Source organism: Oncorhynchus mykiss, chromosome 16 (assembly GCF_013265735.2).
Source record: "Oncorhynchus mykiss isolate Arlee chromosome 16, USDA_OmykA_1.1, whole genome shotgun sequence".
Lineage (NCBI taxonomy): Eukaryota > Metazoa > Chordata > Actinopteri > Salmoniformes > Salmonidae > Oncorhynchus > Oncorhynchus mykiss.
In genome coordinates this window covers 54,063,579-54,078,170 of record NC_048580.1, presented here as the reverse complement: position 1 = coordinate 54,078,170, position 14,592 = coordinate 54,063,579, and the positions used below count along the sequence as shown (strand labels likewise).

The window sequence follows — 14,592 nt, the reverse complement described above, 5'->3', positions numbered from 1 at the left end:
TCTTTATGATGTCACAGCAATGGAATTCCAATCTGGCAAGTTGACCTGGAAATGTGAATTTCAAATTCTGAACTAGAACTGCTTGTTTTGTCAACTGAATAACAGACATTTTCCGTCATATATCACCTTTATATTAGAGCAACAAAAATGAACAGCCAACAGAAGGTGAAAAAAAAAACTTGAAATACTGTTTTATTGTTTGTAAGAAACTTGAGTCGGCTAACATGATTTAAGTAAATCAGAAAAAAATAAAATACATTTCCCGCTGAAATATATAAATGTAAACAAAAATCACAAAATAAATAAAATCACCAAAAAAAAACAGAGACAAACAAAAAAAAAGAGAGCAGAAGGTGGCACAAGGCCCACAGTGTACCAGAATGTCAACACAGATGTCACAGGGGAGATCTGATGCAACACCACTGATCTTTCACACCCCAAAAACACAAGAGCTGCAAGGGCTCCTTCCAATAACCACACCAATCATTCAGAAGATCTAGAAAATAATACAATCAGGGACCAATAGCTAACAGGGTTAAAGGTCAAGATTGGCACCAGGTTAGATTGAAACAGGCCATTGCGGGGTTCTGCCTTGTATATAAAATGCACTTCACCAAAACAATTTCCACCTTCCAGACTGACTACATTATAGATGTCTGCCAAATCTCAACTCCTGGATAAGTGTTTAATATCTGCAAACCACATATATAGCAAACTGATAGACTGTGCAGTCGATGACGTTGGTTGTAGACTGCTGGAACATGACCCGTGTTTAAGACCCAAATAGCCACAAAAATCTGCCACCAGGATAGTTTAGTCATCAAACAAGCCAAGTTCAAAAAAGACAATTATGTTTTTAAACGATCACTCAAAACAACATTTCTTGACTTAAGGTTAACAGTCATAATGATTATTTCTGTGTTTTAAAACATACACATTCATATCCCAATACATTTTGAAACACTGTTTTGGACATGGTATTCCCAAAAAGTAGACAAATTAAATTAGGGTTGTGGTCCTGAAGAACGTAACGAGGACCAAAACGTAATTGAAAAAAATAAATATTACAGCCAGGCATCACCATGCAAAAACTTTCCGAAATGCACGACATTCAAACTTCCTTCATTACCTAAAAAAGTCCCGTTTTAGTGCCAGAAAACTAAAGTACACTACAATGGTCAAATCTATGTGCAGCTCCCACGTGGGCTTCAAGCCAATTCATTACATATTCAGCATCAGAAAATCCCCTTCATAAAAAACTACATGCAAAGCTGATGCCCAGCCATCAGCACAACCAAAGGATGCTATAGATCACATTGTGGCATTACTGTTCAATTTATTATACATTATTTAACAGGCCTTGTAAGGAGGCAAGACTTTGGACTTGTCAGTTATGTACTTCTAATTAATCAGATAGGTCATTTCAGCCAACAGATGGGTGGCACGAGTTAGATTAAGTACACCAATAAGTTCAGAACACTTCAAATGAACCATCAATGATGTCCACATGGAAATTGGCCTGTCAGAGCATTGTATTAACTGGAAGACTGAACATCTATTTGCCAGATTCTCTAGACGTCCATTCAGAGCAGCAGAAAGAAGAAAACAAGATCTGAAATGACAATTCTTTAAATTGAATTACAAACATTTGCCAAAAAGAGAGTACAAAGTCACATATGTAGGTTATGAAAGGTATATAAGAATAAGGCAAAGGTATTTATTATGATTTATTCTTAAATACCTTCCATAACCTACATATGTGACTTTGTACTCTTTTTGGCAAATGTTTGTAATTCATAAAACTTTTTTTTTTTTTTAATCTCTGATCTTCCAGTGCAGAGACTGGCAGTTGTATTTGTGCATCAGCATTTTGGGCCTAGAACCTGTCAATGGTGCAGTGGCTACATAATCAAAACAGATTAAAACGCAAGACAGGAGTTTAAAAAAATAAATGAACTTAAGAAAATGAACACTAGAGGTGCTAAATCAAGTTAAAACTCCATACCCTGCCAACTGAACAATTTTAGACAAGAGAAATTACAAAAAACAAAACAAAGTGGGTAATTTGGGATGTGCTTGGGACCAGAGAGTTTCTGGCATCCACAGTGCACATGCCTTCCAACATCCAAGAGACAAACACGCACAAAATATTCCACCATAAGCTTGTAGTTTAACATGTTTCTTCATAAATATCGTCAGGTTGTTATGAGCTGTCCCGAGAATTGCAGCCACACTAAGAGACGTTGACCTGAATCTTTGAGAAAAAAGTGCCACTTTCCTAGAATAAAAAGGATTGCACCGTTTAATAAAAATTGTAATCTCCAAACAGGAGGAGACCAAATGAAAGTAGACAACTCAACTAGGTTTGAGAGATATGAACAGTTGGTTACTAAAGCAGATAAAAATGTCCCACGATCACTACATTAACAAAGTGAATTTGCTCAGACCCAGAAAACAAAGACAGTGATAATTTAGAAAACAGATAAAACCAGAAAAATACTATGTACAAAAGTGAGTGCAGGTTCCAATGACCTTGTAACGCCAATTCCTGGAACAGACACAGAAATTGAGGGGAAAGACAAGCAAACAAAAAAATCTTAGACAGTTCACTCTTCTGGACCCCAATGGCTGCCTTCTAACAACATGATGCTGATACGGGCCAATGGGATGACCCAGAGAAGGGCTTTCAAAAGAGGTACTTCACACACACACTTACTTATTTCAACTTGATTTTACAGAAAACAAACATTTGATATACAGTCCACTCGGAGATCACGAACGCATAACATGATACATTTTTTGGAGTGGGTGTTGTACGTAGGGAGAGGATAGAGATGTTGTAGCTGATTGAAGGAGTTTGGTGGGTTGAGGGGTTGTATTAAAAGCTGCATGATCCAGTCTTGAACGTTAGAATTCCTCCTGGTCCTCTGACTCAGCGTCCGGTATGACAAAGCCCTCCTGAGATCACAGAGGGATGAAGAGGAAGATATCAGGTTAGATATTAAATTGAGATCGACGTCTGACCTGGGCCAAATACACTACACAGCCAAAAGTATGTGGACATCCCTTCATATTAGTGGATTTGGCTATTCCAGCCACACACTTTGCTGACAAGCACAGAGCCATGCAACGTTCATAGACAAACAGTAGAACGGCCCGTACTCAAGAGCTAAGTGACGTTAAACATGGCACCGCCATAGGATTCCACCTTTCCAACAAGTCAGTTCATCAAATTTCTGCCCTGCTAGAGCTGCCCCAGTCGACCTTAAGTGCTGTTTTTGGTGAACTGGAACCGTCTAGAATCAACATCGGCTCAGCCGCGAAGTGGTAGGCCACACAAGCTCACAGAACGGGACCGCCAAGTGCTGAAGCACGTAATAAAAAAAAATTTGAAAGTCACCTGTCCTCGGTTGCAACACTCACTACAGAGTTCCAACCTGCCTCTGGAAGCAATGTCAGCACAATAACTTTTGTCGGGAGATTCATTAAATGGGTTTCCATGTAAAGGGAAATCCTAACGCTACGCCAGTCAGACGATTCTGTGCTTCCAACTTTGTGGCAACAGTTCGGGGAAGGCCCTTTCCTGTTTCAGCATGACAATGCCCCTGTGCAAGGTTTGCCGAGATCAGTGTGGAAGAACTTGACTGGCTCCACAGAGACCTGACCTCAACTCCATCAAACACATTTGGGATGAATTGGAATGTCCTCTCTCATTAATACTCTTGTGGCTGAATAGAAGCAAGTCGCTGGTGCGTGATGAGACAAGGACATCCCTACCGGCCAAGCCCTCCCTAACCCGGACGACGCTAGGCCAATTGTGCGTCGCCCCATGGACCTCCCGGTTGCGGCCGGTTACGACAGAGCCTGGGTGCGAACCCAGAGTCTCTGATGGCACAGCTGGCGCTGCAGTACAGCGCCCTTAACCACTGCGCCACCCGGGAGGCCCTGTAGTGTACTTTTCAAACACTTGAGTGGCATTTAATTTGGTTTGCCTGGTATAGAAGGCACCAATGGAATAGTCCCAAAAGTGCAAAGTAAGCTAAATCAAGCACACTAGTGTTTGGGCATTTATTAGACGCAGTTCTGATCTAAGCACGCATGAATTTCAAACAGAATGAACCAATCATGCGTCGCCTGGGAAGGAAACTGCACAAGCTGTATGAGCATGCTTTAGCATTCCGTTTGAGCTACATACATGCCATTCCACAAACTGAATTTTAAGAAGGCATCAGCAGTTGTTTGAACCAAAACACATGGGCTCAAACCTAAAAAAGCTGAAGTGACCCGGCGAGGCTGTGTGTAATGTTGACTAAACTCACATCTGTGGCGTAGAGTATATCCACGATCCTCTGCAGTGTGGGATCACCCTCTCCTTCCTTTTCTTGGCAGATGAGCTCAATGTTCCTCAGTTTGCCGAAATAAAAGTCCCTCTCCTTCTCCATGTCCTGGATGGTGGACTTTAGTATATTTACCTGGGAAGAGGGAGGTGGGAAACAGATGATATAACCTGTATCTCTGAACTTTGGCAAGAGCTTCAGTCAAACCAATTGTTATCATTTCTAATAAGACATGGCACATGAATGGAAGGATGGATGACAGTACCTCCTGAATGAGTTCTGCCCGCTCCTCGTCACCTCCGCCAGCCCCTGGTCTCCGCGCCAAGCTGGGCGCCATTTTGGGTGCTACCTTGGCAACTGCTGCTCGCTGGGATGCTGATGGGAACAAGCAACCAGTCAGAAAAGAGATGGGGAGAGGTTGTTATTGACAAGCTCAGTAGATTTAAGTATGGAAAGACAAATCACCTCTAGACTGCTTACAGAAGCCATTTCTTGCTGCTAGTCAGTCTTTCTCCTACAATGTTTCCATTCTCCCCCCAAACTAAAAGCATTTTGATTTTGTTGCTTTCAATTGACAATTAGTTCAACAGGTCTCAAGATGTTGATTTTGGGGCCTTTGTGCCCCACCTAGAACCTTCTGTAGGGGAACCACTCCTAAAAAGTAATTCCACAGTGAATATTAAAAAAAAACATTGCACAGGCTCAGCTACTACTCTCACCAGCGTTGAGGATTTTCTTGGGCTTGTTGAGGGCCGACATGGCGGGGTATGGCATGGAGTCTTGGCCCTGGCGAGCCTCCACAGGGTCGTACTCTTTCCCATCATAGTTGGCATCAAAGAACTTCTTGAACCACTGCACAAACTCAAAGTTGTCCTGGAACTTGCTTTTTATCAACTTGTCAACAGGGATGATCTTGGAAAGAACAAAAGCACCAGGTAAGTGAATTCAACACCACAAAAAAGGGTTAAATAAACACTAGTGGATGTCCACATCATACACAGTTGATTTAGACTAAACATGCATCGCAGAGGTAGTGACTATCGTTAGAAATGCTGTCGGGATGTGGATATAACACACAGAGACTAGGAGACGAGGACTGTCCATTTCTAAGGGACTTTGTCATGACACTGAATTAGAGAAAATCTAAACTCTCGCTCTGAAGTGTTTTGCTCTCTGTCTCTCAAAGACAGGACAGCTCTTCACTGTAGCCGAATCCAACAAATACACCATCTAACTGCTGGATGAGAACCAATGACTAATAGAATGGAGATTGCATAGGATGCCAACAGTCCTGTCTCTGCAGGCACAGGAAAGTCAATATCAGTGAGCCACTGTAGAGAGGTCATGCTAGCTCAGCAGTAAACACAATTAGCAAGCAGTGGCAGAGCACAGCAGCTGACGACATTGGTACACACACAGACAAACCCACACTACGGGCAACTCAGATGTGTAAGTCCAACAACATGCCGTTGTAACATGATAACAATTCAACAAGCCAACACATGGTAAAGACAGAACGCAAAAGGATCAATAGATTAATATGCTTCGAAAGCAACCAGTTCAAATAGAGCTCTGGATGTAGACTAGAGCCTAGGACATGCTGAGAGGGAAAACGAAATATCCCACTTACTTTTTCGACACCCATTCTTTTGAAGCCAGCTTGCAAGATCTTATAGTTGTGAATGAATTCGTGCTCTAGTTTTGCAGCAAATTTGACTTTCTTCAAAGGCACACAGCCGGGGAAGAGCATGTCCATGAACTGGCAGTAGGCCGCACCTTGAGAGGACAGGCACACCAGGGGTCAACACAAATGCTAATGAACTATTCCTCTATGATGACATACTGACACTAAAGGAAAGTAGGATTAACCTTCAGGCTACATCAATTACAGGATTTACTTTCATTTTCCCTAACCATTACTTACACTTTATGAAGTAATGGAAGAACAAATGCAGTTGTGCCATCCATAACCCGCAAATTACCTGAACATAACAGCTCTATCTTAGTAAGGTTGATCTGTAACGATTCGTTGATCCAGGCAAGCATGTCATGACGACTCAAGTTATCACTACACACTGAGGTTGAGTAAACGTTCACAGCCATTTTCTGTTGAAGCACAAAAGGAGAAATGTTGATTTCAACTTCATGTCACGTTAGAAAAAGCACACAGGTGATTATTTTTGGGGGACATTTCTATGCAATATAATCATGTCAGAGATACAACAGGTTGGGGTTGGGGGGAAACCTACTACTGGTTCAGTGGGGACCATTCCTGAAACGAAGGGAAATGATCATGATCAGGAGAAGATGAGTTGAAGAAAGCTGCAGTCAGTTCTGTTAACCAAAGACAGAATCCCTTCTGAACACTGGCTAGCTAGCTAGGTAACTAACTAGGTAGTTTAGTTCAGTTGGACTAGCTTTCGTAACGTTGGGTAGTTAATGTAGACGTATTGGTGAGTGGAAATTACGAGGATAGAAGCAAGCATTGTCTTGCAGATGTGTAAACTACCCAAGTTAGGTAGCTAGAATATCCCTGAAATTACTATCAAATAAATGTGCCAACGTTAGTTAGTCATGAAGTCTGCTTGTAATGAAAGTTAGCTAGCTAACGTTTCTAAGTTACGTTAACTAGGTTGTCATTTTCAACCTAACAGCTAGCTTATCGAGCTAGTAAAGACAAAGTAATGTTAGATAGCTACGTTACATATTAATAGTGCGCAAACTATCTGTGGGTGGCTAACTAGCTGGTCTGGTAACATTTCCCCCCGCCCAACTCAGTCGTGTTAGCTAACTAAACCCCCATATACCAGAGATATGCATTCAATCGAACCCCGGCCTCTGCGCCCCATCCATTCCATTGGCTAACTAAATGCTAGCTAGTTAAATTACGTTTTCAATTGCAAATATTGCTGTATAAATGACTTACCCTGTTTTGGCGTAGGTGTTGCCAATATATTAATTCAAGAGACGTCAATGTTTACTGCTCTCAGTTCATTCGAGAAATCTACCCGCGAGGCGATATATTTAAATGCAACTGAGTGCGTTTGTTCTCAAGTCAAACGTCGTCAAGACGTAAAGTCTAGACGCATGCTGGAGCATGCTGATGCTGGTGGATATGGGAAGAGATGGATACCTGGGCCCAATGAGTGTCGAATTTAGTTATCGAAAGATGTCATGGATTATTTGCTACGTGTGGTTTATTTGATCAAATATACGTTTCGTAAAGCACAGTTAGGTTGTTGCGAGTGTACTGATATAAGTAGGACACGTGACATCACAGCAATTTTGAGAAAAATATCGGAGTTGTGCCTGATAACGCACTCGAATCTGCCCTCATTGGCAATAATGGTCTCACCTGTTATCGCCTCCTCCCAACTGTCTTCCATATTTCTTTGAATACATGTATTTTTATTGTTAGAGCGCCCAATTGAGTATCACACACACTAGCTGGTGGGCTAAGTCAGCAGAAGACATGGAAGCCCGATATCCTCCCATGAAGGGGAGAGGTAGGAATGAGCTGTCACACAGCCTTGGAGGGCAATTTTCGCGCTCTGACCCACAGGTCACAGTTGCCCTGTGGTCATAGCTAGGCTCACCTGAAATTATTGTAGCTCTCTACCCTTACTGTGTATACATTCTCCGGTTACTAATTATATTACTTAATTTGATGAATTAGTATATTGCTTAAGAAATATTTTATATTTATATTTTGTAACCCATTTACCATTTTGTAACCCATTCTTTAAGAAGGCCCTGGCAGCTACACCTTTCAGTGTGCCACCTTCACCGGCTTTTCTTACGGAGCTTCAGAGATGCTGGTCCGACCCACGGGCTCTCGCCCACCATAGCAAGGACAGTAGGACACTATCTGACATGCACGATGCAAAACAACATGGGCTGGACCATATGCCTAGGGTGGATGAATTTATAGCAGAGCTGATGCTCTCCTTAGATGAAGGATGATGGCCGCTGCCCCAGACCTCATTGCAGGGCCACAGATGAGCTACTGTCACGGGCCTCCAACACAGCACCCCGCATTGGGAACTCCCTCTCAGTGCTCATGTTGCACAGAACAGTATGCTCCAGCCAGACCACGCAGACCTGGACCTCTGCAACCTGAATGACGCATCTCTTCAAGCGTTTGCGTTCATGACCAGAGAGCTAGGCAGACTGATGTCCACCCTTGTTGTGACTCGTCACCAGGTCTGGCTCGCCCAAGTCCCAGTGTCCGATGACTCCAGAAGGGCACTGAGAAAGCTCCCAGTAGCTCTTCTGCAACAATTCTTCTGCCACAATTCCAGTTGAATGCATTGGTGAAGGTACGAATGTTCCAACAACTGATGGGCATGCTTGCTGGGTGACACCATTAGGCTTGTCTTTAAGGCCACTACACGTGTGGTTCAACGACCTTCACGTGGAGGAAGAGAGCCTACCTGATTACAGGTGTCCCTCTCGGATCATTTCCGGCAAGGCGGGAAGTAGTGATGACCAACGCTTCACTAGCAGGCTGGGGATCAGTGTGGCAACACAGGTCTGTATGGGGAGAGTGGTGCCCCTGCTGGAGGAAAGAGCACATCAACGTGCTAGAACTTCAGACAGTTTGCCTAGCCCTGATTCACTTTCTGCCGGTCCTCAAACACAAACATGTCATGATACGATCAGATAATACCTCAACAGTGTTCCACATCAACCATCTACCACATCTGGCCTCCCTACGAGCCTACCACATCTCTGAACGAGGTGGCAGACTTCTTGTCTTCACTCCCTGGGGGAGTGGAGACTTCACCCACAAGTAATGAAGATGATATGGCAGTGGTTTGAAACAGCACATTTGGACCTGTTCGCCTCAGAGCAAACACCCCACTGCTCCCTCTGGTTCTGTCTGTCAGAGATCAAGAACCCCTTGGGAATGGACGCCTTAGCCCACACATGGCCAGAGGGCCTACTGTATTTTTACATGACATAGGGTTGAGCGTTCTGACCTCACAATGGCCGTCAAGCACTTAAGGTAACTAGCTAAAGTTGGCTAGCTTGTGTGTGTTATCAATCAAATCAAATGTATTTATATAGCCCTTCGTACATCAGCTGATATCTCAAAGTGCTGTACAGAAACCCAGCCTAAAACCCCAAACAGCAAGCAATGCAGGTGTAGAAGCACGGTGGCTAGGAAAAACTCCCTAGAAAGGCCAAAACCTAGGAAGAAACCTAGAGAGGAACCAGGCTATGTGGTGTGGCCAGTCCTCTTCTGGCAGCCGGGTGGAGATTATAACAGAACATGGCCAAGATGTTCAAATGTTCATAAATGACCAGCATGGTCAAATAATAATAATCACAGGCAGAACAGTTGAAACTGGAGCAGCAGCACGGCCAGGTGGACTGGGGACAGCAAGGAGTCATCATGTCAGGTAGTCCTGAGGCATGGTCCTAGGGCTCAGTTCCTCCGAGAGAGAGAAAGAAAGAGAGAATTAGAGAGAGCATACTTAAATTCACACAGGACACCGCATAGGACAGGAGAAGTACTCCAGATATAACAAACTGACCCTAGCCCCCCGACACATAAACTACTGCAGCATAAATACTGGAGGCTGAGACAGGAGGGGTCAGGAGACACTGTGGCCCATCCGATGACACCCCCGGACAGGGCCAAACAGGAAGGATATAACCCCATCCACTTTGCCAAAGCACAGCCCCCACAGCACTAGAGAGATATCTTCAACCTCCAATTTACCATCCTGAGACAAGGCCGAGTATAGCCCACAAAGATCTCCGCCACGGCACAACCCAAGGGGGGGCGCCAACCCAGACAGGAAGATCACATCAGTGACTCAACCCACTCAAGTGACGCACCCCTCCTAGGGACGGTATGAAAGAGCCCTAGTAAGCCAGTGACTCAGCCCCTGTAATAGGATTAGAGGCAGAGAATCCCTGTGGAAAGAGGGGAACCGGCCAGGCAGAGACAGCAAGGGCAGTTCGTTGCTCCAGAGCCTTTCCGTTCACCGTTCATGTGTTAGGCTAGTAGGTGATTGTGTTGTACTTACCAGTACCCAGTGTTCGCGGGGTCCGACATGCCAATCAACCTGCTATCTGCCAAACACGGGAATGCCTGGAATGTTCTGATGCCGGGCTTCCTGGTGGTTGGCAGAGTGGCGTGGAGGGGGGTTGGGCAGGGGGATGGAGCATTGGAAGTTAAGACCAGGTTTAGCCATTGTTCTCTCTCTTACGTCTGGCCTTCATAAGAGAAGGTCACGGTTGGCTTGTGGGTTATCTTTCATTTATTTGACGTGGGCTATGGCCAAACAGGGTTTATTAACTCTGTGTAAAGTTGGGTTAATAAACCGTCAATTCGTAAACTCAATCCTCTGTCTGGACAATTGTTGTTTTATGATCTAGTTAGGTCATTACACCACTTCCAGGCACAAATGAGAGCGAACCTCGCTCTGACCATTTCACTCGCCTTATCAGAGCTGTTTAGGCTGTTTTCATGTTATCTAGACATTGGTGACTGTAACTGCTGCTGGAAAAAATGTAATAACTTTTTTTTTTAACTGACACCAGTCATTTTCATCTGGTTTTACGAGTTTGTAAATTCATCAGTTTTTCTGCGCTCTGGCACCCTCAGACGAGAGTGCTCTGAAATCGGAGGAGATAGCCAGAGTGAATTTATGAATGGGCTGGAGGGAAGCAAAAGTAATTCCGCTACCCAAGAACAGCAAAGCAACCTTTACTGGCTCAAACAGACGACCAATCAGCCTGTTACCAACCCTTAGTAAAATAAATAATGTTTGACCTGTGTAGCGTGCAGCAGGTCAGCCACCAGGGGGAGACTCTTCGAGGCCTGGTGACAGATGGAGTATACATCACGAGGCGACGGCTCCATCTGCTGGACGTGCCAGGTCTCGACGGTCTCTCCGGCCAGGACTAATTGGGGCTGATTGGGAGTTGGTCAAGGGTTGATTGCTCACCAGCTGTGCAAGTCCCATAAATCTGCCAGACGAGCCACACACAGGGAGAGAGTGGGGGGGAGAGAGAGGGGGGTGGGGGAGAAAGAAAATAAAAGAAAAGAAAAGAAAAGAAAAGACTCCTGTATAGTTGGGGACGGTTGCAGAGGTAACAGGAGTGAGTTAAAATTTTTATCCCCACAGGATACAGCAAGACCCGGAGCCAAGAAGACGTTATCCCAAAGAGGGTCTCATGGGGGAGACCTGTTATTTTCTTCTGAACTATTATTTTAATAAACACCTTTGAAACTGAGCTAATCCTACTGTGTCAGTGTCTGATCTGTGTAAACATTTTGACCCCCTGGTCTGCCACACCAGATATATTTCACAGTAAACAAATTAACAGCTTTTTAGCACTTTTATAAGGGCTTTCAACATGTATGGCACTTAAACAAATTACTGATGATTGGCTGACAGAAATTGATAATAAAAAGCTTGTGGGAGCTGTTTTGTTAGACTTGTGCAGCTTTTGACATTATCGATCATAATATGCTGCTGGAAAAACGTGTTGTGGCTTTATATCCACTGCTATATTGTGTATCGAAAGTTACCTGTAACACAACACGGGGTGTTATTTAATGGAAGCCTCTCCAACATAATCCAGGTAGAGTCAGGCATTGTTAATTGTTTCAATCTTTACTAATGACCTGCCACTGGCTCTGAGTAAAGCCTGTAAGTCTATGTATGCTGATGACTCAGTACCTTACAAGACAGCAACACCTGACAAAAAGCTGCAGTCAGTTTCAGAATGGGTGGTAAGGAATAAGTTAGTCCTACATATTCAAAAAAACAAAGCATTGTATTGTATTTGAGACCAATCATTTACTAAACCCTAAACCTCAATGAAATCTTGTAATTATTGTGGAAATTAAGCAAGTTGAGGAGACTAAACTGCTTGGAGTAACCATGTATTGTAAACTATTGATGCAACAGTAGCTAAGATGGGGAGAGGTCTGTCCATAATAAAGCGCTGCTCTGCCTTAACGTTATCAACAAGGCCGGTCCTACAGACCCTAGTTTTGTGGCACCTGGACTACTGCCCAGTCGTGTGATCAGGTGCCATAAAGAGGAACTTAAGAAAATTACAATTGGCCCAGAACAGGGCAGCACGGCTGGCCCTTAAATGTGCACGGAGAGCTAACAATAATACGCATGTCAATCTCTCCTGGCTCAAAGTAGAGGAAAGATTGACTTCATCACTACAGTCGTGGCCAAAAGATTTGAGAATCCACAAAGTTGGCTGCTTCAGTGTCTTTAGATATTTTTGTCAGATGTTACTATGGAATACTGAAGTATAATTACAAGCATTTCATAAGTGTCAAAGGCTTTTATTGACAATTACATGAAGTTGATGCAAAGAGTCAATATTTGCAGTGTTGACCCTTCTTTTTCAAGACCTCTGCAATCTGCTCTGGCATGCTGTCAATTAACTTCTGGGCCACATCCTGACTGATAGCAGCCCATTCTTGCATAATCAATGCTTGGAGTTTGTGGGTTTTTGTTTGTCCACCCGCCTCTTGAAGATTGACCACAAGTTCTCAATGTGATTAAGGTCTGGTGAGTTTCCTGGCCATGGACCCAAAATATCGATGTTTTGTTCCCCGAGACACTTAGTTATCACTTTTGCCTTATGGCAAGGTGCTCCATCATGCTGGAAAAGGCATTGTTCGTAACCAAACTGTTCCTGGATGGTTGGGAGAAGTTGCCCTCTGAGGATGTGTTGGTACCATTCTTTATTCATGGCTGTGTTCTTAGGCAAAATTGTGAGTGAGCCCACTCCCTTGGCTGAGAAGCAACCCCACACATGAATGGTCACAGGATGCTTTACTGTTGGCATGACACAGGACTGATGGTAGCGCTCACCTTGTCTTCTCCGGACAATATTTTTTCTGGATGCCCCAAACAATCGGAAAAAGGATTCAGAGAAAATAACTTTAACCCAGTCCTCAGCAGTCCAATCCCTGTACTTTTTGCAGAATATCAGTCAGTCCCTGATGTTTTTCCTGGAGAGAAGTGGCTTCTTTGCTGCTCTTCTTGACACCAGACCATCCTCCAAAAGTCTTCATCTCACTGTGCGTGCAGATGCACTCACACCTGCCTGCTGCCATTCCTGAGCAAGCTCTGTACTGGTGGTGCCCCGATCCCACAGCTGAATCAACTTTAGGAGAAGGTCCTGGCGCTTGCTGGACTTTCTTGGGCGCCCTGAAGCCTTCTTCACAACAATTGAACCGCTCTCCTTGAAGTTTTTGATGATCCAATAAATGGTTGATTTAGGTGCAATCTTACTGGCAGCAATATCCTTGCCTGTGAAGCCCTTTTTGTGCCATGATGTCAGCTGATCCTTTTGCGGTAGGGCTGAAATGCATTGGAAATGTTTTGGGGGGATTCAGTTCATTTGCATGGCAAAGAGGGACTTTGCAATTAATTGTAATTCATCTGATCACTCTTCATAACATTCTGGAGTATATGCAAATTGTCATCATACAAACTGAGGAAGCAGACTTTGTGAAAATTAATATTTGTGTCATTCTCAAAACTTTTGGCCACGACTGTACCTGTATTTGTGAGAACTATCGACATGTTGACTGCACCGAGCTGTCTGGTTAAACTACTAGCACACAGCTCGGACACCCATGCATACTCCACAAGACATGCCACCAGGTCTCTTCACAGTCCCCAAGTCCAGAACAGACTACGGGATGCGCACAGTACCAAAGAGACCTATTCTAGGTCTAGCTCTATTCCACATCAAGTAACTCTTGGAAGCAATATAATCAAATGTAAAAATCTGATAAAAATACACCTTATGGAACAGCGGGTACTGTGAAGAGACACACACACACATGATAACACACTCATTATATGTACACATGGATTTTGTGTTGTAGATATGTGGTAGTAGAGTATTGGCCTGATGGTGCACACTTAATGTGTTGTGAAATCTGTTGTGAAACTGCTTTAATTTTGCTCAACCTTTGGCAACAGCTAATAAGGATCCATAATAAACACAGCTAGTGGGGTGGCTTGCTTCCTCTTCTGCCTTTTTTATTATTACTTTCCACAAATGGCTATAAATAAAAACAAATCATGAAAACAACAATTTGGTTTTTAATCTTTATTAATTAAGGTTAGGTTTAAAATCTAATTTTAAGAAGAGAAAGTGAAGAAATAGCCGGGATTTGAGTGCTTGGCCATCGAATCCCCGAGCTGACAAGGTAAAAATCTGTCCTTTTGCCCCTGAACAAGGCAGTTAACCC

At 43.6% G+C, this 14,592-nt stretch overlaps 1 protein-coding gene across 5 annotated transcripts; it reads right to left on the bottom strand.

Annotated features, from left to right (window-relative positions):
* Positions 1 to 166: 166 nt before the first annotated feature.
* Positions 167 to 7,838, bottom strand: LOC110492304 (microtubule-associated protein RP/EB family member 1). Of its 5 annotated transcripts, XM_021566511.2 has the most exons (8): positions 7,264 to 7,445; positions 6,587 to 6,609; positions 6,320 to 6,443; positions 5,968 to 6,113; positions 5,057 to 5,249; positions 4,603 to 4,712; positions 4,320 to 4,472; positions 2,323 to 2,958 (listed from the first exon to the last, which is right to left on the bottom strand). In XM_021566511.2, the coding sequence occupies exons 2-8, from the start codon at positions 6,605 to 6,607 to the stop codon at positions 2,908 to 2,910; spliced, it is 798 nt and encodes a 265-aa protein (XP_021422186.1). In that variant the 5' UTR covers positions 6,608 to 6,609; positions 7,264 to 7,445; the 3' UTR covers positions 2,323 to 2,907. The 5 variants fall into 5 exon arrangements, with proteins under 5 accessions (XP_036803185.1, XP_021422186.1, XP_021422189.1 ...); XM_036947290.1 differs by lacking the exons at positions 6,587 to 6,609; positions 7,264 to 7,445 and adding an exon at positions 7,145 to 7,166 and having other exon boundaries at positions 167 to 2,958; XM_021566514.2 differs by lacking the exons at positions 6,587 to 6,609; positions 7,264 to 7,445 and adding an exon at positions 7,693 to 7,838.
* Positions 7,839 to 14,592: the final 6,754 nt, after the last annotated feature.

What these genes read in the sequence shown, in the direction of transcription:
- LOC110492304 (XM_021566511.2), bottom strand. Translation starts at nt 6,607, where the DNA reads ATGGTCCCCACTGAACCAGTA. An exon ending in TGGTCCCCACTGAACCAGTA is followed by an intron (nt 6,444 to 6,586) that starts GTAGGTTTCCCC and finishes GTGCTTCAACAG; the next exon opens with AAAATGGCTGTGAACGTTTA. An exon ending in GGGCAGAACTCATTCAGGAG is followed by an intron (nt 4,473 to 4,602) that starts GTACTGTCATCC and finishes CCCTCTTCCCAG; the next exon opens with GTAAATATACTAAAGTCCAC.